The sequence below is a fragment of the Phoxinus phoxinus genome (genome assembly GCF_949152265.1).
Source record: "Phoxinus phoxinus genome assembly, chromosome: 7".
Classification (NCBI taxonomy): domain Eukaryota; kingdom Metazoa; phylum Chordata; class Actinopteri; order Cypriniformes; family Leuciscidae; genus Phoxinus; species Phoxinus phoxinus.
Window position 1 is genome coordinate 24,803,658 of NC_136882.1, and position 26,688 is coordinate 24,830,345.

At 37.1% G+C, this 26,688-nt stretch overlaps 2 protein-coding genes across 6 annotated transcripts in view; both read right to left on the reverse strand.

Moving 5' to 3' along the window:
- epb41l5 (erythrocyte membrane protein band 4.1 like 5) overlaps positions 1-12,856 on the reverse strand; it is a 33,466-nt gene extending 20,610 nt beyond the window's left edge. For 4 of the 5 annotated variants that reach the window (XM_079619548.1, XM_079619546.1, XM_079619549.1 and 1 more), the window contains exons 1-10: positions 12,633-12,852; positions 11,502-11,706; positions 4,658-4,762; positions 2,411-2,453; positions 1,933-2,011; positions 1,803-1,847; positions 1,648-1,700; positions 932-1,052; positions 522-609; positions 320-408 (exon numbers count right to left, since the gene is read on the reverse strand). In XM_079619548.1, coding sequence (XP_079475674.1) covers positions 320-408; positions 522-609; positions 932-1,052; positions 1,648-1,700; positions 1,803-1,847; positions 1,933-2,011; positions 2,411-2,453; positions 4,658-4,762; positions 11,502-11,681 — 803 coding nt within the window. In that variant the 5' untranslated portion in view covers positions 11,682-11,706; positions 12,633-12,852. Of the gene's footprint in view, positions 1-319; positions 409-521; positions 610-931; positions 1,053-1,647; positions 1,701-1,802; positions 1,848-1,932; positions 2,012-2,410; positions 2,454-4,657; positions 4,763-11,501; positions 11,707-12,632 lie in introns of all 5 variants that reach the window. The other variant, XM_079619545.1, reaches the window with a different exon arrangement.
- Positions 12,857-16,648: 3,792 nt separating this feature from the next.
- ptpn4a (protein tyrosine phosphatase non-receptor type 4a) overlaps positions 16,649-26,688 on the reverse strand; it is a 52,390-nt gene continuing 42,350 nt past the window's right edge. The window contains exons 16-27 of the mRNA XM_079619385.1: positions 26,030-26,174; positions 24,152-24,238; positions 23,995-24,051; positions 23,501-23,657; positions 22,470-22,636; positions 21,416-21,506; positions 21,275-21,336; positions 21,021-21,167; positions 20,802-20,930; positions 20,113-20,261; positions 19,871-20,006; positions 16,649-18,709 (exon numbers count right to left, since the gene is read on the reverse strand). Of these exons, the coding sequence (XP_079475511.1) occupies positions 18,617-18,709; positions 19,871-20,006; positions 20,113-20,261; positions 20,802-20,930; positions 21,021-21,167; positions 21,275-21,336; positions 21,416-21,506; positions 22,470-22,636; positions 23,501-23,657; positions 23,995-24,051; positions 24,152-24,238; positions 26,030-26,174 (1,420 nt within the window). The 3' untranslated portion in view covers positions 16,649-18,616. The remainder of the gene's footprint in view (positions 18,710-19,870; positions 20,007-20,112; positions 20,262-20,801; positions 20,931-21,020; positions 21,168-21,274; positions 21,337-21,415; positions 21,507-22,469; positions 22,637-23,500; positions 23,658-23,994; positions 24,052-24,151; positions 24,239-26,029; positions 26,175-26,688) is intronic.

The window sequence follows — 26,688 nt, forward strand, 5'->3', positions numbered from 1 at the left end:
ACATGTTTGTTAATTGGAAATTTAACAGTAAAACATTGAGCTCGAATTGATATGCAGATAAAATGAACTTTTATTAACAACATTAATGTGCAATAACCTAGGGAAATTTTAAATATTCTACTCTTAATAAATGCATAATTGTTGTTCTATAGTATTATAGACTGCCTTTTATTGCTCTGAGCTGATTTAAATGTTAAACCCACTCCACTATTTCAGAAAAAAAAAATGTTTTTGGTAAATGCAAAAATCCGCTTTAGTGCTGTTAGTGGTGAAGAAATGACACACTGCAGCTATAAAGATCTGGTGAGGGAGCTCTTACCAAAAGAACAGGCCAATCTTAGTTTCCCCCTCAAACACAAGCACGCCAGTGGGGGTCAGACCCAGGCTGTATTCATTTCCGTCACGTGCCTGGAGGACGAGGTAACAAAGAACAGATAAGTTTCTAGATATATCTGGATTGAAGAGAGCCCCCCTCAAGATCCTGATTTTAACAAACTCTTGCATGCTTTAAAAATGCATACCTTAACCATATGCATGTCCACCCCATACATCTCCAGCCATTTGGCCTTATTCAGGTAGTTTATCTCAGCTTGTGCTGGAGTCTGGCCCCTGCAACACCAGCAAATGAACAGGGTAAAACAAAATGTAAAGAAAATTAAACAACCCAAACAGCTGCACATCTGCTGCCAATTACAGGTGGTCGAGGTTACAGTGACGAGTCATAAATCGCATATGAAGTGTTCAGGGTCAACAGTAGAGCTTTGGTTGAGTAGACAGGAGAGATCCAGGAAGAGTCAGAGGTGATGACCTACACATTGACATTCATCCACCTGCTTTAAATTTAGATTTCCTCTTTAAGCACAGACTTAAAAGGAGTCATAATGTGCAACTTTGAGGTATGCTTTTATAGACTGAGCTCTCTAATATATACCTGCACTCCTTCCAGGCATTGTAGATGTCTACTTCCATGTCTTCCGTCTGGTTTGGCGTGAAACGAAATTCTGTCACCAGGTCAGGTCCGTGATCCGCAGGGTCACAATCCCCCAGTTCAGCTGAAAGGTAAAAATGCTACAGATCAGCAACAAAGTTTGTAGCATTTAGCTGATTATTATTTTTTTATTTTTTTAAGTATAAAAATGAGTTGTCAGGACTGAATGCTCCATCATGATCTGTACCATTTTTGAAGAAAATAATTGCAACTGGTTGCAGATTTTGTCATCATGTTAAAACTCAGTTCAAATTGTTCCACAGCAGCTACAGTGGTGAAATTATGAAGATATCATAATTAGAGAGAACCAGGACAAATCATTCTCGCCAACAGATAAAACACATGACCCTCAAAACTTGAGATTACATGACTGTGTTTCTAAAACAGCTCTAATTAAAAAAAGGAAAAGAAAAAAAAAGCTGCTAATGCCAGCAGTGTGTTGTGCATTTATGTAGAAGATCAGAGCACAGTAGGAAGAGGCGGATTATGAGCACTTGCTTTCAGACCCACACTAATGAGCCGTCATTTACTTTTTCAGAATGAAAGAGAAATCTTTCAAAATCATTGTCACACCCTCCCAAGCCCAAACTTTTGAACAGAAGTATAAATCATTGTATTTCTGAACTGATAAAAAAGAAAAATTCAGTTCTATCACTTACCCTGTAACGCATACGCAGCCAACTCCACTGCTGTGTCAAACGAGCACTCTAACCTAGATTAAACAAGATGATCAAAGCATATTTACTAAAAGTCTTCATAAAAAGCTTCAGGATCTTTTGACATTAGGGACACAGTTCGAAACAACTTCACTTACTTTCCACTGAGAATGTCCTGCTTTAACTGCAGTACAAAAAGGTATCTACAAGAGATAATGAACATAAAAGAAATAAGTAAAACAATTGAGTGAATATTTAGTTTGTTAATGGTATAAACAGGTGATAAACCTTGTTAGCTCTTCGTGTAAGTTGTTGGGCTCTGAGGAGTAGAACTTTACTCTCATGTGGAGGCAATATGGTGGTCCGACTGAAAACAAGGCACAAGGCAGAGAACATAATAGACACGTCAAACAAAGCAAAATGGCTTGTGTACAGCTTTTTGTGGTATAAAAAGTTAATGATAAAGACTGCAAAATAGAAATACTGCAAAATAGAAATGGAATTTCAGGATGAACGTCATTCAAGTTATGAGATACAGAGTTTCCATTTCATGGTTCATTATTACCTGCCCTTCACATACACAGTTAAGCACTAGCCTTATGCCAACAGTTATATCTAAGAGTATTTAAAAAGACTAACTAAATTTTGCTCTATTCCAAAACATTGTGAGCTTCTTATAGTGCAATACAGAGTTTCTGAGTGAATAACCATGTATCGAGTGTATCATTTCACAAAATGTGAGTTCAGCAGGAAGAAAACAACTTACTTTTGACTTGTTTTTTGATGCTTTTGGTGACATCAAGCCAATGCTGTAAAATGTAAAATAAATAAATTAAACGTGTCACTTGTTTGGGAATATGGATTCCTGCATACAACACTAACATTTAACATGTCTGGTAAAAAAAAAAAAAAAAAATAGAAAAAAAAAAAATCAGCCACTTTGGCTGGTGGGCAAAAAGTGTTTCATGCACACTAGAAAAGTCTGTCATGTCTATTGAGATGGGCTGCTATAATGGGGTGATGCATGAACAATCTGAGGGAGGGAGGGTGGGTGGAGACACTCATGCTGATGGAAGAATATAGAGTCTCAATCTCTCCCACACATTCCTAACATTCTCTTCCCTCCCTCTTTCAATTCTATGCACTCGCCTGAGCTCTGTCTGCTGCTCTTTAGCATATTTAATATTTTATCACTCTTAAAGTTACAGAAGTGTCAAAAAGGAAAGTTTATTCAGTTGAACAGAAGTTGATCAATTATGAGTATTTATTCTGCAAAAGAAACCATCAGAATTAGTTAAAGCAAATGAAACTGCATAAAACGTCAATGTTTAACAAATGTGATTAAGGAAAAGCTCCTGATTTTCAGTGATTGTAGATGTAAGCAGGGAATGCACCGAATCTAGAATGCTCCTGAAATTTAGCTAGGTACGGCAATAAAAACAGCATCCAAAACTGTCAGGAATTTTGGGAGTTGTGTTTGAAGAACACCCAGTCATGAGGAGGACTGCCATACAACATCAGGCAATGTTCAGTCTTGATGATCCTAGGAGTGGATGTTAAACTCTACTTGTCTCACTTCATTAGCTGTCAGTCGCTGCCCGTATCAAGTTTAATACACAAGGTTTAGTAACCCCCCTTCCTCCAACTAATTTACCGCATCCTTTATGTGTAAGCAGCTTGGATAAAAGTGTGCAATAAAAGTATAATGTAAATCAACGAAGCCTTTTACTAGTGATTCACCGAAATGAGATTTCTGGCCCGTGCATTTGGCCAAAATTAGAAAATGTTTTAAAATATATATTTTTGTATAATTGTATTAATATTTCCTTTTTAATTAATTTCATGAATTGTACCTATACCTATATAGGTCAGATGTTATTTTTTTGTTTAATGGTGCACTGTAATTTTTAACGGGATCTAGTGGTGAGGTTGTGAATTGCAACCAACAGAAGTTACGGTGGACAACAGGAAATGATGTTGTCTGAGACAGCAGAGAGTAGCCAGTTAAGCAATGAGGTTTCTTTACAAAGATAAATTAAGAAATTAGGTTTACTTAATTATTCAGTAAAACGATATGTTATTGCGAATATTATTGTTACTTGTTCATCAATGATTCAGTGTTTTATTCGCTGACTTTAGCTAGCTTCTTTACACAAAGAACAACATAGTGACGAAATGCGTTTGTCTGTTTAGGGCTACTGTAGAAACATGTCGGCACAAAATGGCTATTTCAATGTAATATGTAGATAGAAATGGCTCATTCTAAGGTAATAAAAAAATATAACGGCTCATTATGTAAGGTACACCTCTGAAAACATAGTTATGTATATTATATTGCATTTATGTCAACAGAATCTATCCTCCTAAATATTACACAATGCACCTTTAAAATGTTCTGGCTCCACTAACCGTCTAACTGAGCATTTGATCTCACTCTGCCGCTCTCTCTGTCTCTCTCTCTCTCTGTGTGTGTGTGTGTGTGTGTGTGTGTGTGTGTGTGTGTGTGTGTGTGTGTGTGTGTGTGTGTGTGTGTGAGAGAGAGAGAGTGAGTGAGTGAGAGAGAGAGAGAGTGAGAGAGAGAGTGAGAGAGAGAGAAAGTGTCTTTTTTACACTCTTGATTGCTTACAGTAGCTGAATATATAACTATTTTGGTCTGAATATATAACTGTTTTGGTCTGTAAATATATATTAAAAAACAGCTTCTGAAAAAAGTGTGGCCCTTTGTAGCCTAAAAGTTTATGTGTGCTAAATTCTGTTGAATCAAATAAAATAGCCTACTTCTTTCTAAAGCTACTTTGTAATGTCTATTTCTAATTTAACACAATCATTTCTCAGCCAAATTTGATGTGAGATTAATTTGATATATTTAAAACAGTGCTTTATACAAAATAGATTGTTAATAATAAACAGGAAATTAATGATCAAATAAACAGGAAAGTAATGATCAAATCAGCTGATCACATATCAAAGCAAATCTTGTATCCACTTTCTAGAAAAATCCTTTCGCTCTTACCGGGACTTGGGCAGAATCCATGAAGCGCAGGCCAAAGTAATCTTTCTCGACAACGTCCAGGTGATACATGATCTGCTCAAATAGCTCTGCACCTTTGGCTTTTTTCTAGAGAGAGAGAAAGAGAAAGAGAGAGCATAATTTAAATCCTAACAGTCAATAGTGGGTTTCAGGCGTTTAAACTTGTATTATGTAATAATAATAATATCATTTGTGATTGTCAAAAAATCTAAAAAAAACCTTTAGGCCGTGTGTCCACCAAAGCATTTTTTCCGAAGGCTAGTGTATTTTTCCAATTGTTTTCAATGGGAGCGCTAAGTTTTTAAAATGCCAGCAGCATAACAAGGTGCTGTCTATTTCACACTGAGCAAGTTTTTTTACCGTTCGCCGAGAGTTGAAGATTGTTCAACTTTGGGTAAAATGCAGAGCTCATCACTGTCGCTATCCAATCACAGTAGAGGAGGAATGGGACAAATACAACACTGACCAACCGCCACCACCACATCCTGCTTGTACAACGCCAACAGATGGCATCAACAAGCACAATAACGGAACAAAATTATTTAAAACAAGAGCCAGAGCAAATAGACATTGCATAAAAAAAAAACTATATATAGAAACAGTACAGAAAAAAAATAGTTGTGATATTAGATACTAGTAACATTTATATTCTGTATCAGAGCAACCAAAGTGTCTCTAAAAAAGTGTCTTAGGCGTCGACAGCTAAGCGTTTTCAGCAGAGGGCCTAGCGTTTTCAGCTAGCTAAAAACGCTTTGCTGGATGACACACGGCCTTAGATCCTTGGAATCAGTTTAAATGTTCTGTTTAAATATAAACACTCCAACCATATGGGATATAAAAAACCTTAGCCCTTTAAGGCACACAATCCCAATTTCCAAACTGCAAGAACAGCTCTTCTGTCTTAACTGTGATAACTCAGCAACAGCTCAACCACTTGACTTCAACTGTGCCTGATTTCAAACCACATCTTGACAAACCAATGAGCCACTGTCTGGCTTTACACTCAAATATTTCACATGGTTGGATTAAAACAAGTGATAAATGTTACTACTAGAGACGATTTACAATGGGGCCACTTCATGGATGCTCATAAGTAAATCAGTGAGTTATACGTTTAAATGTCTTGATTCCAGATAATCTAAAATCTAAACAAACCCCTTTATCTTTAGTCTTACAGTAAACAAAATAGTTTATGGAGAGCCACATTCGTGCTTGTATCTCCATGATTAAACTAAAGAGTGCTGCTGACACACAAGCATCTCACCCAACTGCTTTGCTCCATGTTGGGAAGGCCGGTTTAACCGTAGTGCAGGCGCTCAGCACCGGATGCTCACGCAGGCCCCAGTAAGTTGGCATAGCGTACAAAGCATCCCAGCGAGCTGCAAGAATGCAGACAAAGAGTCCATTGTGTGCTTGAGTGAACCCCAGGCTCAGGACTCACATTGTTCAGCTGAGGTTTTCCAGGCTGCTAGGCCAACATACAGCCTTTGGAGGCGCAGTTACATTCCTCAGTCTGCTTCCAGCAAGCAGGACAGAAAGTAACTTCAAATATCAGATGACCGCTTTTACAATAAAAACAACCCATTGTCAGCATTATAAAACTCTCTCTTAAATGCACTACCAAAATTAGAGCTTTAAAAAAACAACTAAACTCACTAAACAAACAGGTTGACCCAGCCCTAAAGTATGCTCGTCATGATTTGTGACACTGGGCTTTCCTGTGTAGGGCTTGGCTTCACTCCTCAAGAGTTAGAGAACATAACATGTCAAGCCAGAAAATTAATTGAACTTGAAACATCCACCTTCATACTGAGCAGTGAAACATCGATTCAGCATTTATGGGTATCCAGGGAGACTGTTTGAAAGGCTTTTCCTTGGAGATGCACCAGATGGTCATTGCATGTTTGTGCAGCTTGCGAACTGTAAAGATATTTATGTCTCTTCTTTCTCAGAAGCAGAGTATTATAGAATAGGTTTGTTGTCTCTGTCTAGAGAGAAGCAGCGGCTTGTCTTTTGTACGTTGGTGCTTAATTTGTGTGAAGAGGAGACCAGAAAATATCAGTCTTTAAAAACAACAATTCAAGTTTTAAAACAAATTATTTTTTAAAAGCTTAGCAAGCCTATTCGTTGTGGAAAAGTTTAGCATTAATGTTCTGCCAAAAAAAACAAAAAAACATCCACATATTGCGTTAATCATAAGTCATACTGTATGCATTTGGAAAAGCATGAGGTTGAATAAATTGATAACTTTCGCTATTCCTTAGTTTGTTTTTTACACTGGAATGAATCTGCTCATTTAATGGGGTTTGTTTACTCTTGGTTAGGAAGTTTGAAACAGATCAAGATCCTCTAGTTTATCAGTCACCACTAGTTCAGTTTATGCTCATCATTCCCTTGTGTATGACAGATCAGAGGGAATCTTTAAAACAACAACAAAAAAAGTAGTGCCAACTATCTCAAATAAGAACAAAGAAAAAAAAGGCAGATTAAGATCTTAGAGTTAACTACTGGCCTATGGCATGTGAATCCCACTTGAAATGATTATTTCCTTGCCAAGCCTCAAAGAGGCCACCATTAGTAATCTACAGTGACCAGCCCAGAGATCGCAGTGATCCTTATCAGACGGATGAACAAAACCCAGTGCCTTCAGTAAACAGCTAGCATCTATTAGGCCTTCCTCACTGCATTAATAAATACAAATGTAATGTAACAATTAAATCTTTGGGAGCAAGACCACATAAGTGACTAAAATTGATGCCTCAAAATATAATATATTATATAAGCATTTAATATAAGCTGACCTCAACCGTAAATGAGCTCCAAATCCTTACATGTACACAGTGTGCAATAACGGACAAAAAATTAAAATAAAATAAAAAGTCTAAAAACAGTTTAGCAAAAACAGCAATTTTGAGACATGACCACACTATGTTGCATTCAGAAAGAAGAGTAAAGGGTTGCAAACCACAGACAATTAGTACCGGTAATTATTATTGGTGCAAGATCACTATGGTTATTTTAAAATATGGGTACCGGTAGTTTACGCAATTAAAATAACAACAGATGAAATCCCAAGGGAACTTAAACCAAATTTATTATACAGTAATACAGGTACCACACATTAACACAAACAACTAAAATGCACTAAAACATCAGTCAGTGGAAATACTGAAATTTAGTTAGGAATGGAGATGAGAAATGCAATAAACTGAATATAACAACAGACTCAGTCATACATCATACCTAACACATTCAGGTGGAGGTCAGAGAAAATCCTGCCAGAGGCTCAACCACAGCGTAAACAAAGGCATTAAGAAGCTGAGGGGATCAAGTCATTCGCTGTCCACAGCAGAGTCCTGCAAGCGGGACGGTTGAACCGCTAATATTTGATGTGACGGGTGGAATAATATTTAGATTGTCATTTGTGGTCGGGAATCAATAGGCACGGGCGGACTGCAGGTCCAATAGCTAAGAATATTTTGACTCAATTCGGTACCCACTTGATAGGCAGCTGCTTTCAGACGGTCCTATGCTTATTTGTGTTCACACTCCGTAGTCTCTGAAGACCGTTAAAGGTTTCTAATTACAAATCGATTTGCAGCGTTGAACGCTGGCGTTTGCGCCCTGCAACTGAAGTGATTGACAGCTTCAGTCATTAAGGGAGCGCTTATTGCTCACTTTTTGTATATAATCTATTCGCACATTTAAATGCAGAGTGAATCCGCTAAAATATCCCTGGTATTATATGACAGAAAAGGCTCATATTTGGCTACATGTCCTTTTAATTTATGGAGACCCCTAAGCGTCTGTATAGCCTATTATTTGACTTATGCACATTAGCCTGTATGGGCAGATTGTTCACATATAGGCAAACGTTTTGTATTGTTTACATGACGGATGCACGTTCTCATCCTTTTTTCTTTTAATTATTACAATGTTGGGCTGCATGTCTATTTTTCTTAAATGCATCAACTCAGAATGCCTAATGTTGGTTTGATTGCTTGTTACATGAGAAAATAAATAATTATTGTCTACCTGATGCAGTAGATTTAATGCGGGTACTCTTCGGGTCGCGGCCTTTATGTCAAACGGGTCGGGACAGGTATGGTTTTACCAAACAAACAGGTCCCTTGCAGGACTCTGCCACACAGTCCAATGACCCCATGTTACCAGGGCTGAAACGATTAGTCGACATTATCGAGAGAGAAAAAAAATAAAGTGTTGACAAATATTTTTGTTGTGGAATACAGTGTAAGATACATTGCAGAGCAAAGAGGACACAGACAACGCGCCGACAGATAAGACAGAGCAGGTTACTTTTGATATCAAATAAAGTCTCAGCTTTTAAAAATCTGTCAATTTTGCTACAGAATTCAAACAATACGTGGTTTTGGCGCTCTTTAATGTGGCGTGACAGTCACAGATCACTGTAGCAGTTCAAGCGGCATGTGTCGTGAACCTTTCATCTCTTCCTCTTTACTATTACAGCACGAAATAAACATGAACAAACATCAGAAAGTATATTGAAAGTTACAGTACAACTGAAATTAATCATCTCTCATGTGGTCACTTAATCGGTGTTTCAACCTCAGAAAGACGTCAATAAATCAGCTTGTAAACAATGTCACAGAATGTTACCTTTACCTCAGGAAAACCATTCAGTGACCATAAACTCGATAGTTAATAATAAAAAAAGAAATAGAGGAGCATTTTTTCTAAAAGAACATGCACAATATTACATATTCATATTTTTACAAAAAAAAAAAAAAAAAACTATTTCCAGACTTAATAAAAACACAATACCACTCATTTTAACAGTTGGACTATTGATGACTTTGAGGAAAGAAAACCTGAAGGAGATTGGTCTGTTCAGTAGGCTCAAAATTCATATAAAATAAATTTTACAAAACTGAGGTGATTTGCTTGTTTTATTACTGGTAGTTAAAATGCTGGTAGGTATAAACTCAATATTGTAACTAACTGCAAAAGGGGAATAATCGATCAAAGCCTACTGATTAGCCTAATCAGTGAAATAATTGATTAGTCAATTAATCGTTCCAATTATCATTAGTTTAATCGATTATCAAATTAATCGTTTGTTGCAGCTTTTTGGTGACTTAAAGAATATTATCATCCAGCGTCACTAATAAGTTATCGTTCGCCCAGGTGTCCTGCATTGTTACGCAAAAATCACATCTGCTGACCAGCAACAGAAATGACCAGGTGGTCACCCTGGCCTTTATAGCTAGTGTTAATATCACACTCAATGACGAACAAAACGGCCCAAACTGAGCAAAAATATGCAATTCAAATCAAATATTATCCAAAAGTAAGATAAATGTCTGATAGCTTGTAAATCAATTCGATTTTTATAACAGTTACAGTATAGCAGACTACTTATTATAAATATCAGTTGTCACTATATAATATAGAAATGGTTAGTTTTTATGAGAAAAGCTCTCTAGTTATATTTTTTGGGGGCAAAACGTATGCAATGAAATACAAAGAAGGTTGAGAGATGTAGGCCTATAAATAAAGATTCCTCAAAAGCCTTTTGGATCATATTTGATTCACAAGTTAACAATTTTTCTAAAAAAGGATGTATGGGTAATCAAGCAAACCTCTTCAGTCCATTAAATGTTTATCTTGAAATATTAATAACAATATAAAAGTTATTATGTTTACTTTATAAAAATGTAAGATTTCACAGCAAAAAGACGTGCACCACAAACTAAATGTAGACATTTTTAGATTGATACAAAAAAAAAGAAAGAAAAAAAGACTATCAATCTGACGATAGAATCAAGGGGTTTTCTGCATTTAAAAAAATATTTTGGCAACCACCAAAATTAATCTTTGTCCCACCAAAGATTAATTTGATGATAATATGACAATACCTGCCATTCTGAAGAACCAGTACCACTGATTATTTGTGTAAGCACTCTATGAAGAGTGTCAAAGGTTTCTATTTGCAATGTGTTTTTGCAGCGTTTAGCTTTGTAGCTAATCACAGACATAACTGTTGAGCGCGTAAACGCAATGGCCAATTTAAATTACCGGTAGTCAAAATGGTGTTTTTTTTGTTCAGCGCAAGTTTTGCCAGCTTGTGATCCTTTCATTATAACCAACGAAGTATAAACACAATGTCAATAAGTGATTCATTGCACAGCACAGAGCTTCATTGATAACAAGATTTTTTGCATCAAATATGATACAATATAGGCTTTATTCTGTCAAGATGCACTTGTAGGAAAAATGGCCGTAAACCCTCAGCTTGAACACAGCTTCTCATTTCACACACTAAGACAGTGTAAAGTGATAAAGACACAACAGCAAAAACAACCTGTTCAATGAAAAGCATCAGGTTGTGGGTGGAAATGGTCCTGAAAACAAATTATGAGTGTTTAGCACAAATACGTTTTAAGTGGATGTGATGAGTAAAAGAGCTTCTTTGAAGGAATTCCTAATCTTAACAATTCCAAAGTTGAGAGTTAAGACTCATTTGTCAAGTAACAAGTGCTAAGCACATCTGTAGTCAATAAACAGTGATGTCTAGTTTCACTCTCTCAGGTTTTTCAGCCTCAAACAGCAACGAACAATGGAGAGCTTTCTCTCTGGCATACTGTCTGGAGTATCTGTTAAAGTACAGGCTGAAAACTGATGCCGATTCAACCTTGAGCTTCTCAAGAAAAACACTTCACAACTCGATAAAAAAAAAAAAAGTACAACTGGGCAGAACACTGAAACTGACTAAAAAAAACAGATCTGTTTATGAAAACCATAGTCAACCAAACACTGTGCAACACTTGTGCATTAGTCTACTCACCGGCAAGTCAACACTGACATCTGTGCCATCTAACAAAGAAACTCGGCAGGTGATGATGGACTTGGCATCTCCAGCAGCAGGGATGTGCGTTGTGGCTCGCTGGGCTTCCCGGAGTCGAGCTTTCTCTGCATGTTTGCGGATGGACCGCCGGCCCAGAGTCCTGCGCAGGAAGCTCAGCATATTCAGGAAGATTTGTTAGTCCAGTCTGAAAGAAAGACCATTTCAGTTATACTCAGGCCAACCTCTGTGAAATTATTCTTACCACAGTAAAACTATGGTTAATAAGTAGCTATATAAACTAAGACTGTATTAAAATCATAGCTGGCACCTTATTTCATAATGAAAATTCACTTCAGCTTTTGTGTAGAATTGTGTACAGTAACTATTATTTAACTGAGTAATTTGTAATAAGAAAAAAAACATCACAAGAAAAAACATCAACGTCTTCTTACCATGGTTATGTCAATGAGAATATAATTTCTATGAATTAAACGATGGTATAATTTATAATAATGGTCTAAGATATTTAGAGAGTAACTACAACTGCAGCTGTACTAATTGTAGGCTACTAAATATATTATACTTAAAATCTCCTGATTAACCTTACAGCAAAATATCATTAAGTGTTACTTAGACAGTGATCGGTTCTTTCCAGTTCCTACAAGTTATTCATTACTTTGTCTTCAAATCACACGGGGTTTATCAACACTGAAGTACCTTTTAAGAAAACAACGGCGACGACGTTAAAAATAACAGCGGATAAAACGTCAAACGTTTAACGCTGCTCTCATGCGTGCACGCGCAATATCCAAACTATTTCATGTTTCGATCAATATTGTAGCAAGCAGCTCACGGATCACGCGCTGATGACTGAACTCCACTGACACCTGTTTGCGCAAGAAATACTGCACCTAACTGACATTTAACGGCGTAACTATCTAAAAACTAGCTATTTATTGGCACAGACAGCTAGAAATCAAAATACGGCTATACACCGGTGATTAATCTAATTTTGTTCCGATATATATCGCGCGCACCCCCAGGGATAAACGCAGTCGAGACGCTCGCGCGCTAGCGGCGCGAATCCACTTGTTGATCCTCAGTCAGACCAAAGACAAAAGCTATACTTACAGCAGATTGATGAATATTCCGCCAATGAAAGAGTCCTCTAGCATCGGCTTTTATCAACAAACAACTCTGTGCTTTGAAATATCCATCTTCTAAGCCACCGTGTGGCACAGCCACCCTTTCTTCTTTCTTGTTTTTTAGATAAGTGTAACTGATATTCTTCTCCCTGCTCCGAAAGATTGTGGGATGTGGGGTGGCTGTTTTCACCTCAGGAAATGACGTCACGTAAATCCTTAAAAGTGGATTTACATTTAAAGGGAAGGTGTTCTGCCGATTTCTCTCAGGACTTTAACGGATCTTATCTCCCTTGTAAAAAGGTACTGTAGTGGTACATAGTAAAGTGGTCAGCTTGTAAAAGCCTGGTACTGAATGATTACCAAAATAATGTTTTTGAAAGAAATCTTTTATGCTCAGAGGCTGCGTTTATTTGATAAAATACAGCAAATAAACAGTGATATTGCGAAATAAATGTTATCACAAACCAAAAGACCTATTTTCTATTTGAATATATATTTTAAAATGTATTTTTTCCCTGTGATGATAATTCTGAATTTTGATAATTGTGATGATAATTTCTGAATACACCCCAGTCCAGTGTCACACGATCCTTCAGAGCTCTTTGATTTGGTACTCAGTCAGGAAACATTTGTTACATTTGTATTATTATCAGAGGTGGAGTAGCTACTTGAGTGCTGTACTTAAAGGTATAGTTCACTTTTAAATAAAAACTTGGTATGTTTTAGCTTACCTCAAGGGCATCCAAGATGTAGGTGTCTTTGTTTCCGCAGTAGTTAAAATTGTGTACTTTTAGGTCAAACCGTTCTTGTCTGTCAGTCATATAATGCAGGTCTATGGTCACCACCTCGAAGAGCATGCACAGAGAAGTCCAAATTAAACAATTCCCCATCGTAAGTACACATTGATGGCCTAAGACACGAAACGAGTGGTTTGTGTGAGAAAACGAACGGTATTTACATATGTATGTATTAGTCCGCAGACTGAGCCAGAACGCGCGCACACGTCACATCCCAGGATGCGCGCACGCCCTCAGATCACTTGGACGTGGTTGTATACAAGAGGTAAAAACTATATAAATAGGCTACTGTTAGTTTTCTCACACAAACCACTCGTTTCGTGTCTTAGGCCATCAATGTGTACTTACGATGGGGAATTGTTTAATTTGGACTTCTCTGTGCATGCTCTTCGAGGTGGTGACCATAGACCTGCATTATATGACTGACAGACAAGAACGGTTTGACCTAAAAGTACACAATTTTAACTACTGCGGAAACAAAGACACCTACATCTTGGATGCCCTTGAGGTAAGCTAAAACATACCAACATTTAATTGAACTATTTAATTGAACTAAATAAGTGAACTATCCCTTTAAGTAGGCTACACTTGTTGAGTATCTGTAATTTACTTGAGTATTATTTTTTCTGGAAACTTTTTACTTTAACTTCACTACATTTGAAAGACAATTAGGCTATCATACTTTTTACTCCACTACATTTCTGTCAAGGTCCTTTAGAAAGTAGTAATGCCAGAGATGATTCTGGTTGCAGGGGTTGCATTTTGGTTGGAAATGAAAGTCTGATTGATATCAGAACCCAACGTCTGTTTGACGTCTGAACCCGACGTCGGGTTCTGACGTCAACCCGATTTTAATTTTCAACCACAATACAACGTCTGTCCAGTGTCCAATCCAATGTTGGAGATTAACGTCAATCTGACGTTGGATTCTGACATCAACCATGATTTTCATTTTCAATGTTATGGGTTGGTCTTCTAAATGTGAATTTTGTCATTGTTTTCGAGCACACTTGCTCATAGATAACAGTAAGGCTCACATATTCATTAGCCAAAAAACTTTGTGGACATTATTGAGTGCACTTATTCAATCTCACATTCAATCCCAGTACTGGAACTGTGTTCTAGAAATAAATTTGATATTGATATGAGGGTAGGTAGGCAGGCATAGATTCAGATAAGGTACTGTAAGTATTAGGCTGCACACAAAAATGCAACAATAATAAACATTGACATTTACCTTTTACTTTTGATGCTTAATTAATTTTAAAAATGACTACTTCTGTACTTTTACTTAAGTAAAAATCGGTCCTTACAACCTTTACTTGTAGAGTAATACTTGACCAGTAATATCTGTACTTTCACTCAAGGAAGTTGTGTACTTTGTTCACCTTTGATGATTATTATCAATGTTGCACGTTTTTGTGGCTTACATTTTTTATTTGTTTTTGTGTGAAAATGGTGGTACTTTTTTCAGGATTATTTGATGAATAGGAAGTTCAATGAACAGCATTTATGTCAATTTATTAAATATAATTAATTTGTATTTTGGTTTGTATTTAATGATCAAATTCCTTGATGAATAAAAGTTTTTATTTTTTTATCTTATCACAGGTCCACAAATGTTTGAATGGTATCATTGTTTCCACAAAAATGTTAAGCAGCAAAAACTATTTTCAACATTGATAATAATAAATGTTTCTTGAGCAGCAAATCAGCATATCTGAATGATTTTGACACCGAAGACTGGAATAATGATGCTGAAAATTCTGCATTACCATCACAGGAACACATGACATCTTTATATATATATATATATATATATATATTTAAATTGTAATATTTCACAGTATTTTTTTTATTATAAATAAATGCAGCTTAGGGGAGAATAAGAGACCCCCCCCCCCCCCCCCCCCCCCCCAAAAAAAAAAAAACATAAAAAAAATAACTTTCTAAACTTTTGACATTTACTGTATTTATTTAAAACATGTATAGAATGGATTGGAAATGTATAATTTGCAGATATTATTATAACTTGAAAAATCCCTATTCTCTAGCAAAGATGAGTAACACCCTCAAACTATCAGGTGCTTGCAGGTGCTCTGTTTTTAGTTTTTCCAACAGCACCACCCACTGGTTACTGAGGGCTCGAAACTGCTGTAACATTAGAAACTCTCCTCCCTGCCAAAAATCAAAGGAATTAAAATGTACAAATATGCAAAGTACAAAAAACAGAATACATTTAATGCAAAAATGACCCAGATCACACACCATATTTTATTTTAAAGACTTTCTTTTTAATATACAACATCGTATGTACACTATAATATTTTCATAAAAATGGACAAGTGGCACAACTTGACCTTGTTATTTGCAGCAAATAAACGTTAACACCAGTCTACAATTGTACATCTTTGTTGAAAAAGTGCTGTCTTTCCCACAAGACAGGAGGCGTGTAGTTTCTCCCAAATTGCATGTCGCATTCCTGTATTAAATGTCTTTTGGTAAAACCTGTAACCTGTTGAGCATAGAAGGGAATTATTTGGTCTTAAAACCAAGGTTTTCCAGCAAGCATGACCACAGAGAAATGACAAATGAGTGACTGTAAAAGTAGATAGTACCTTACAAAGAGTAAAGGCATTTTCAACTACAGGCATCCTGTGAAACTGGGCAATGAGTCGCACAATTCATTTAGCAGACATCGTGTTCCCTAAACTCTCAAACAGCAACATCTTAGCACGAGAAGCCATTGCTATTTTGTCAAAGTCAATGCCAATGTTGGATTTGATGGATTCTAAACATAAGACTGTTCAATAAAACTAGGGCTAAATTAAATAAAATCATCGTCTGTACCAGGCACCAGCTCTAATGTGTTGAACCAGGCCTAGAGAAAACCTGAACATGTGATTTGGGCTATTACATTCACACTAACAGTATTATAAAACACACTTACACACATAGACAGCAGAAACATACAGTAATAACACATACTGGACACACTCTCAGCTGGCTAATGTTGCAGGGATATTCTGCATGTGCAGTCTGCTACAAGAAATAAACAGGTCAACCATAAACAAACTCCAATCTGATCCCCCAGCACAGTACTGCATTTGACACACTGTGGTGTGTAACGTTCAGATTCAACAACAAAACAAAAAGCAACACATAGATATTACATCAACTACATGGGATACTAATACCTTTAACCCTTTCACACGTAAGTTTAAAATATTCTAACTGACCCCCCAGCGTGAGTTTTTCAAGGTGACCGTTATTTAGAACCTGTCACTTTATCGTTTCCATGGTGACGCGTCATTGCTTGTCACGTGACACAGCGCAAACACAACACAGCACTGAATGAATGATGATCTGCTTTTATGTAATTTTCTCTTTTTGGTTCAAAATATTCAAAAATATGTTAGATGTAGCATGAAACAGATATTCCGATTGTCAAATATGTGCATGTGGATGTGTTTGGTTGTTTAAACACTTTTATAATGATCGCGTTAGTTGAGCTGTATGCGCGATGGGCGGCGCCATGTTAGTTTGTGCCACAGGTCTGTTGGATTAACAACACGTCAATTCATCCACTTCTCACGAAATACATGAAAGTAAGTGGCAGGTTAACTGGGAGAAGAATAGGGTGACATGTAAAGCTACTTACACATTGTGCATCTGATATGAATACAACGTGTCGTCTTATTATAATGGAAAGGATTATTATTGCCGCTTCCATAGACATCTGTGTGTATTTTACAAACTCAAATTCATTGGTTTGCTAGTACTTATGTGATTTTAAATGCCTGAAACCTAAAATAAACATTATGTGGTTGAAAACACTGAATAGTTGTGATATATGACAAGCGCGAGCACGTCCATCTCTGGCTCAGCGCCAGCCAACGCGCGAAAGCACATTTGAATTTAGCAGTTGATCACGTGATGCGCTGACTGTTCTAATCACACCGGTGTGATCGTACGCTCCAGGGACCAGCCAAGACTGATCACACCGGTGTGATCGTACGTGCGAAAGGGTTAATAGAATATCTGATTTTAAAATGAGAAGGTAGTTCATCTTGAGGGAATGTTTGCTTCTGGAAAGATCACATTTCTGAATGGCATTCTTCCTTCAACTAAACAGCAGTGTGAATTTTAAATATTTTATGAAAAGAATCAATTGCATTTTAAAAGAATCTTCCATATGTGAATTTCTGGCCCTGAATTTAATATTCAACAGTCTCACTGATTCTTGCATTACATAACTAATTGTGTCAACTACTACCTGGGAGGAATATTTTCAGTAATTAAAGTTACATTTCAGTCTTTTCCTCACTCAAAGCTACTGTGTGGCATCAGAAGATGTAAATATGTTTTGTTTTTTCTTGTAGGCTTTCATTGTATGAAAATGAGCAGCATGAACATTTCTCAAAACATTTGTTCCATTGACAAAAGAACATATGGGTTTTGAAAGACACAAGGGTGAGTAAATCAAAATATTTTCATTTTTGGATGAATTATTCCTTTAAAATCTGCATGAGAGGCTGAACTGATATTTTGCATCACAGCAGTAAAGCAAAGTGCTTTAAAGTCCTTGTTGAGAGCATTTTAGTTTGACAGCTAACAGAAAAAAATATCATTGTCATAAGAAATACGAATTTTGATTTGTAAGTAGTTAGTTATGTTGCATGAACAGGGCTCAACATTTTTAAACTAAAACAATAAATATTCCTAAAAAAAAAATACAATTAATAATCTGCAGCACAGGCCTGGATGTGAGTGTTTTGTGGGTGTTGTTTGTCTCAAAATAATAGGTGACCATATATAAAAACTCTCATTCATTCATGGGCCTGCCCTTACACACTTACATATGGCACCAGCAATCTCTTTACTATTTTCATTATTAACATATATATTTGTCAAAACCCTGAACGCTCAAAGTCCCAACAAGTACCTAATTCACCTTTGTTAGATTTAATTTTTTGTCCTTTCTTTCTCTCCTCATTAAAGCTTGGCATATAGTCTATTTGCCAGCATAAAGTGCAGCAGTGCTTTGTTTATGTCATGTGTTCCTGGCTCGAGATACTTCTCCGTCGCTCTGTCGTGAAGCTGCGATATCATCACATGGAGAAGATCCTGTCAGTGAATTTCAGCATCATTTTCAGGAAAAGCTGGCATCGCATTAGGTGGATTCGTACAGCGTGGACTTGAGCGGTTTCACCAGGCCCTCCTCGTAAACCTTCAGTATGGCCTCGCACACAAACTTGAACTGGCTCTGAGAAGACAGAGAACAGAGGGGAAGTCACAGTGAATGGAAGATGAGTCAGTCTATCAAGCAAGTGCAGCCAAGCGTGACGGTAGTATTTGAAACTGGGATGAGAGCATAATTCATGGACTGTGTCTGTGTGTGTGTGTGAGAGAGAGAGAAAGAAAGAGAGAGAAAGCAAGATGGAAGAATGCATATACAGTAGAGCCACCGTGGACATTTTTTGTATGTTAAAACAAACGATAAGATGTGGACAATCACAAATATATTTCTCGGGTCCCTCCATCAAAATAAGTGTTTAAACCAATGTATTGTCCACCAAGTGAAGGCAGAGAAGAAACAGCACATAAACATAAATAATTTGTTCAAAACTCCAACCTTGTGTACACTACGTTTTTTTTTTTTAAATGTCTTATCTCTTGCACAGCAAGACTGAATTGATCAAACATAAATCCAGTAAAAATAGTAATAATGCCGTTATATTAATGTTATTACAACTTAAAATAATAGTTTTCTATTTTAATATATAAATTTTTTTTCATTTATTCCTGTGATGGCAAAGCTAAATTTTTAAGCTGCCATTATTCCAGTCTACACTGCCACATGATCCTTCAGAAATCATTCGAATATGAATAAAATTAATGATAATTTTTAAATTTTCTTTCTGACCCCAAACGTTTAAACGGTAGTGTATGAGCAACAGAAAGAGCGATGCTTTAGCAACACACCGCTAATAAAAAGAACAGAGTGGGCATGTAGAGCACAAGTGTTTTCACTGAGCATCAGCCCTTTCTTCTTCCTGTTGTCTAATTAGTGTGGTCTCATGGTCAGCAGCCTCTGGGCAGACAGGCCTCATTCATGTATCAGTCTGAAATCACAGCTGAATCATTGTCTCAAGCTCTGAGAGTCCCAGCCTGGACAAGACCCCCTGCTACAGCAACTCTTATTCACATTATGTGTGAAAACCTCACGGCCTGTAGCTAGCTGCATTTTAAATGTCAGTGAAAATGTCACTTCAAATTATTATTTTTTTGTTTATTTAACATGTCATCATTGGCTGTGCAGTATTCAGCCATGTCCCAGCAAATTAAGACAGAAAGCCAATGATAAACCCTTAATTGATGACTGATGGGGGATATGACAGGACAAAAGAGGGTAGGTGGGACTTACAGGCGTCTGAATCATCATGGCCCTCTGATCCCGCATGATTCTCACAATGTCTAACGGATACACCGGCTGACTGCACTCCATCAGACACATTGCCGTCTCCATGGTGATGAGAACTCCCGTCCGGCCAATCCCAGCACTGGGACGAAGCAGAGGGAGGGAGAGAGGAAAAACTTGATTACACTGTGATTCTCTTTGGATAGCTACATTTAAAAACTACTTTGTGATATAGATATATGAAATACCTGCAGTGGACCACAACTGGCTCGTCCTTCCCAGCTCGTTTATTCCGGACCAGAGCCACGAAATCCAGGAAGTCCGTTGAGTCATCTGGTACACCGTGATCAGGCCACGCCAGGTACTGGATTTGGGTCAATTCCCTGCTCTCCCCACTCTAACAGCACAAACAACCAAACAGCAAACAAAAAATGACATGGTTATAATGGTGTCATTGCAAATTATACACTGCAAACAAGATCCCAGAGTCCAATACTAACATTTTCCAATTGCCTAATGCAAATAAAAATTGGCGTAAAGTGATAGTTCACCCAAACCAAATTTTTTTTAAATTGTGTCAACATTTACTCACCCTCATGTTGTTACTTTATGTCTTCTGTGGAACATAAAATAATACATTTTGAGAAATGTTTTTTTTTTCCCTGTCCATACACTGGAAGTCAATGGGCACCAAAACTGTTTGGTTACCAACTTTCTTCAAAATATATTTTGTGTTCCACAGAAGACACAATGCCACACAGGTTCAGAATGACACGAGGGTGAGTAAATGAGGATTTTTATTTTTGGATGAACCATCCCTTTAAGCAAGTAAATCAAACCCCAATTTGTAACTGTATTACGAACTGCAACATTATATGGTTCAAGTCAAATTAAGAATGATACTGACTGTTAACAAGCAAATCTGTGATACACTCACCTCAATGTGAGTAAGAGTCATATCTCGAACCAAGAAGGCAGAGTTTCCCTCCTCAGTCTGGCAGGAAACCTGAAAGCCGCCGTATGTAGCGCTACCTGAGGGGTTCGGCCAGTACTGATGGCACTTCACCTGCGGTAGAAAGGGATTGAATGATGTTAGCTCAAAAAGTTAAGAAAAGACAAACATGTTTTTTTGTCAAACATCAAGAGGTATACATACACGTCCTCGTTCAACCTGAGTAGTAAGCATGACTACCATAGAGGAGCCCTGCTCCCATGTCATCTGCCAGAAATCCGGGCACGTGTTGGGCAGCGGCCCCTGGCAGGCGATATAGCGGTTTATGAGACGGGAGGCAGGGATTTCCATCTGCCAACATGACAGAACAACATTAAGAAAGACTATTAATCACAGTCCATCTTTCGCTGGGCGTTTGAGTTTGCAGCGAGATAATAGAATAATTATGAGCTACTCACATTGATGTAATTTGCATTTATGTAGTCATCTGTGCTTTTCAAGATGACCCTAGTAGCATCATCTGACAAGAAAACAACAAAAACTGAGTCATTTTTTTTATCACTGGTTATCAGTACAAAGGCATGTGCAGCAATACTCACAAGGTGAGATGTCTCTGTAGCGGTTTTTGGAAATATTCTGAGGTAATTTGGCACATGACATTGTCATTCCAGGCCTTTTCCGATACAGTTGCTTTAAAACAAAACAAAAACAGTCAGTCTACAAAAATCCCATTGAATGAAAACTCATTAATGGACACAAAAATTTAAGTATGACCTTCAGCATTCATGCCTTCCTTTCAACTTTCAAGTATTAGACCAGAAATTTCATACATATTTTCCTTTACAAAACATGAACTGTGGGCAGACACTACAGATATCTGATAGTATTGTGTCTGATATTCATTCACAAAGAACACGTTTTTGCACATGAGGCGCTGGGTAGTGGAATGAAAACGTGGAGAAAAACGTTTTTCAAATGTTGAACTTTAAACTTGAGCTCTGCCATTTTCAGAACGCTGTGTCTTGCACGAGAAGCTGCAAAAGACGTGAGCGTAATGGTCAAACATGTCCATTTAGTGCATGTTTACATATAAAATCAACAGAAAGGAAGTGCAGCGGAATGCAAAATGCATTCTGTGCGAATGGCCGTTTACTCCTATAATTCAAGCGTTTCAATAATGTATCACTTCAAGGACACATTCCACCCAGTGCTTTGTGCGTTAATCCATGCATGGCCACATAAAAGCACAATGAGCAAAAAAAGCATGCATCCTATCTTTTTTTTTTTATTGCACATTTTATCAACATATTCCCATACACACTAACAGGAAGATATTAGAGCTGCCTAATGAAAGACAGGAAGTAATAGGAAGTTATTTTGATATGACCACATCCTGAATAACCCTGATTGCTGTTGATTTCAGAGCATTCTGTAAATTAGCAATTTAGATAAACAATAGCATATGAGCTTAAACTGCCTTTTCCTGTGGAGAACAGAAGACAGCTTTTTTTAATCATTGATGTAGTAAAAGCATTTGATCGTAAAGATCAAATTACTTGAAACCTGGATTTTGTGCAACTAAAAAAAATGGAAGAAAAAACATGAACTTAGTTTGAACTCAAAAGAATGACAATAATCAGTTTGTTAACTCACATCAAACTGGGCTAGTATAGTAGCATTGTTAAGACCCTCCTTTAACTGCAGCATCGAGTCCCTCCAGGCGTCCTGGTCCAGCTGTGATGGGTCTGTGGGAGATTTCTCTGGGATGTACTGGAAATCAGGCTCTGTCTCCAGTTTCTCCTCAACTACATCATAGATAGCTACATACAGAGAAACAGTTATTGTGATGATAGCTAAGTCCACAACGTGTAAAGGACAATAAATAATTTCCCCCCAACAAAAGCCATAGAAAGTGAATGAATCACATCAAAGGCTGTCTTTGGAAATCATAATTATAATGTGTGAATTTAAAGTGATTTTGGTTTTAAAAAAATGGACTCGTACAATGAAATCCATGATGCTTTAATCATCGCGCCCCAATTCAAAGAGGTTTCGATAAAAATATCTAGTTATCCGCACTATTTACATAGTTCATGTGCACCATTCAAAAGTTTAGGGTCAGTAAGACTTTATAAAAATAAATGAATACTTTTATTCAGCAAGGATGAATTGATCAAAAGTGAGTACATTGTTTGTAGAATACATCTATTTAAAAATTAATGCAGTTCTTTTGAACATTCTATTCATTAAATAATACTATACAAATATTATCAAAGTTTCCACAAAAAATATTAAGCAGCAAAATATTAGAGAAATAATACCAAATGTTTCTGCACCAAATCAGCATATCAGAATGATTTCTGAAGGATCATGATCAAAACTGAAGTAACGGCTGCTGAAAAAATTAATCTTTTCCATCACAGGAATAAATTACATTTTATTATAATATATTAACATAAAATTGGCAATTTTAAATTAAATTATTATTTCACAATATTGCGTTTTTACTCAGATAAATGCAGCCTTGGTGAGTCTAAGAGACTTTTCAAAAATGTAAAAAAAAAATATATATATATATTTTTTTTTACAGAGTAAGGACCCCTAACTTTTGTATGGTAGTGAAGTCATTTCAACTTGACTTGAAGGCAGCAAAATATTTGTTTATTAATCAGGTGAGTGCTCACCGTTGGGCCGCACCAACAGGAGGAGCTCCCCGGAATGGCTCTCACAGCTGGCCTTGATGAACATGACCACCTGATCATGCGTGTGCTCGGCAATATCTCGACCGTTGATCAGCACAACCTGATCGCCCTCGTTCAGTCGAGGCACACACAAATCAGCCTGGAGAGGAGACACAGACAGAAAATTATGAGATTCAACCTACTTACCCCTAGATGACAGATGAGATCTTAATTCTTCATTTGGACTGTTCTCATATCAAGTCAGAAATATCAACTAGGAAAACGCCATATGCAATTTGGAATAAAAAGCAACAAAAATCCTTCAACACAGACATAAACCAAACATTGACACACAGGGCAGTTCACTGCTAATCCTATAGAGGTCACTCTTCAATTAATCTTTCCTCTTTGTCTTCAGCTTTAATTCATTCCCAGCTGCCCTATAAAGGGTAATAATACTACAGTATTTACAACAATAAACAGTCTATTAAACATACCGATGTTCCAGGTGCTACTCGAGACACAATAATGGGCATCTTCTGATCAGAGCCACCCTAAAAAGGAGAGAAGGAGAGAGGTGATTTCTAAGAGGCAATGGAATCATTAAATCATCAACAATCAGTTACAATAAATGACATATGCTGAGCATGTTACCTTCACATTAAACCCAAATCTCCCGTTCTCATCCGGTTTCATTTTGATCAGGACAAGATTGTCATGATGAGGAATGACACCATTGGGCTAAACATTTGAGAGAGAAAAAAAACCGATGAAGTCAATATTTGAGTGTCATTTTTTATGTTCAAGTTTTACATTTAGAACAGCACATTGCATTTGTTTGATCTAATTTGCATAGATTTTCTATCAAGTACAGGATTCTATCTGTTTTTTAAATCATTGTATGACTTGGCACCTTCCTACATTTTGTCTGTTTCTGAACATGTTTCAAATCATTGTTTGAGCTATTTTATTGTCACACTAACATAAAGCATCGTCACCTGATTTAAGACTGCTTATAAGCCATTAAGCCCCCAAAATCTCCAAGCGATCACAATAGCTTTTGAAGACATCTTAGTTAGTTAGCTTTTGAATAAAACATTGAAACCCTTTTAGTCACTGCACTTATTGTTAAAGGGGTCATGACAGGTTTTTTTTTATTTTATTATTATGTTCCCTTAGGTGCAATTATAGTATTACTATAGTTTTTTTTACAAAAAAACTTTTAAAATGTAGTGAATTATGACCTTTTCCCACCCTGTTTCTCATCCTCTGATTCAAACAGTCTGTTTTGGGGGTGTTTCCCCTTTAAGAGTTCAGTGTTAACGCCCACTGTTATGATTGGCTAACGTCAGTGCCTATGCATCAATTATTAACGCCCCCAGCCAGAACATTTGCGGATTCTGCGTATTTAAAAAGTAGTTTAAAGTTTTAAATACATTACTTACATAATGTATTTTGTTTGTGTCGTCGTTGTTGAGCCCAGAATAGTCGGCACGGACTTATCTTTGAGCAACAGTTTTCTGGCAAAGCCAGCATCATTTTGGGATTTGTTCTCAAAACAGTCATCCTTCAAATGTATAGAACAAACGCTTAAACTAACACTGCCGTGACTGAGACGTCCGCAAAAAATAAAGTGCATCCATTTTTCTCTGACGACTGGATCTTTCGCAGCGCATTCAAAGATGTTGTTTATCCACAGCCAGGAACAGCACATCTGCGTGGCATCGTAATTTCCCTGTACACAGACCCACTCGCTGTCCGTCGACTGAACACTTGTGAGGCGCGCAGCGCGCGGGCGCGACAATGATACGAAATGAGCGTAGTTGTCTTGCACTTAAAGCGTAGTTGTCTTGTGCTGGAGGCGGTCTATATGCAAACGCTGGTACGTCACTTCGTACCGTGACGTCACTTCTTACCATGAATCCAGAACGAGCTGTATTTAGAGCTTGATTAAATAAATGATTCGTTTATAATGGGGAGGACGTCTTAAGCTATGAAACTTGCAGGACGTTTTAATGGTACAAAGACCTCTTATATACCAAAAGATCAAGGCAAATTTGGTTTCTCATGTCATGACCCCTTTAAAGCTTTTTTTTCCGCCTCTAATCATTTATGTCAATCTTTTGATTTCATCCTTATTTTGTATTTGTTTGTTTTTTAATACTATATAATGAAAGAATTAAGCACTTTGGCCTGCATTTTATGTATGAAAAATACTACATACATAAAATGCTTTATTACTATTAGTTTTCACAAACGCAGTGTTTATCTTAAAAGACAAAAAATATCTTAACAGATAAAAATAAAAACATGTGAAATATTAACTCACACTTGGGCAGTGAAAATGATTTATGTGCAAGGAACTGCGTGCACCAAACCACCCAGTGTTTTATAACTTTTTGAGAGAGCAACCACATCAGCGGTGTACCATAGAAGGGAGGGACGCTGGACTATTAATGCCAACTTTGGAAAAAGGAACAACAAAGCAGCACAAAGAGTCTGGGTCGAGTGAGTCAGTGGATGTATTCTTACCATGGTCTTCTCTGTTGCTATGGGGACATCGTACATTTCGTTGATGTGGTTGTCCAAGTCCTGTTGGGAGTGGGACAGTATAAGCTGGCTCAGGTTCTTCCGGGACTGTTTGGGTGGGAGGGCAGGAGGCGGTCCTTCCGGAGACCTATTAAATTCAGGGAGAATAAAAATAGATATAATAAATATAAATATATTTATGCTTGCATTTCATTGAGAAGAGCATCAAAACATCTCCTTTTGATTTGCACAGATAAAAAGACAATTATACATGTTCGGATCAACACAAGGGTGAGTAAATTTTTATTTTGTGGTGAAATATCCCTTTAATAAAAGGGTTCCAATACCATCATTTTTGTCCAACACATGTATGAAGCTTCGTAAAAAGTTTAGCAGTGGCAAAAAGCTAGCAGAGACATCAAACAGGTTTAGCACAATTCAGCTCAATATATTTTATTCAGTTGAACTGAACACATTATACTGTGACAATCCAGTGAACCACTGAATTATTCAACACATTGTTTTAGCTTTCACACTTGGGCACACACTTCCAATGAACACCACACCATGGGGGTCATGAGTATCTGAGTGTGTGTTTGGATATGGGGTATACGAGTGCGCGCATCTCAATGTGTGCGTCGGCTCTTACTAACCCCGTTAGG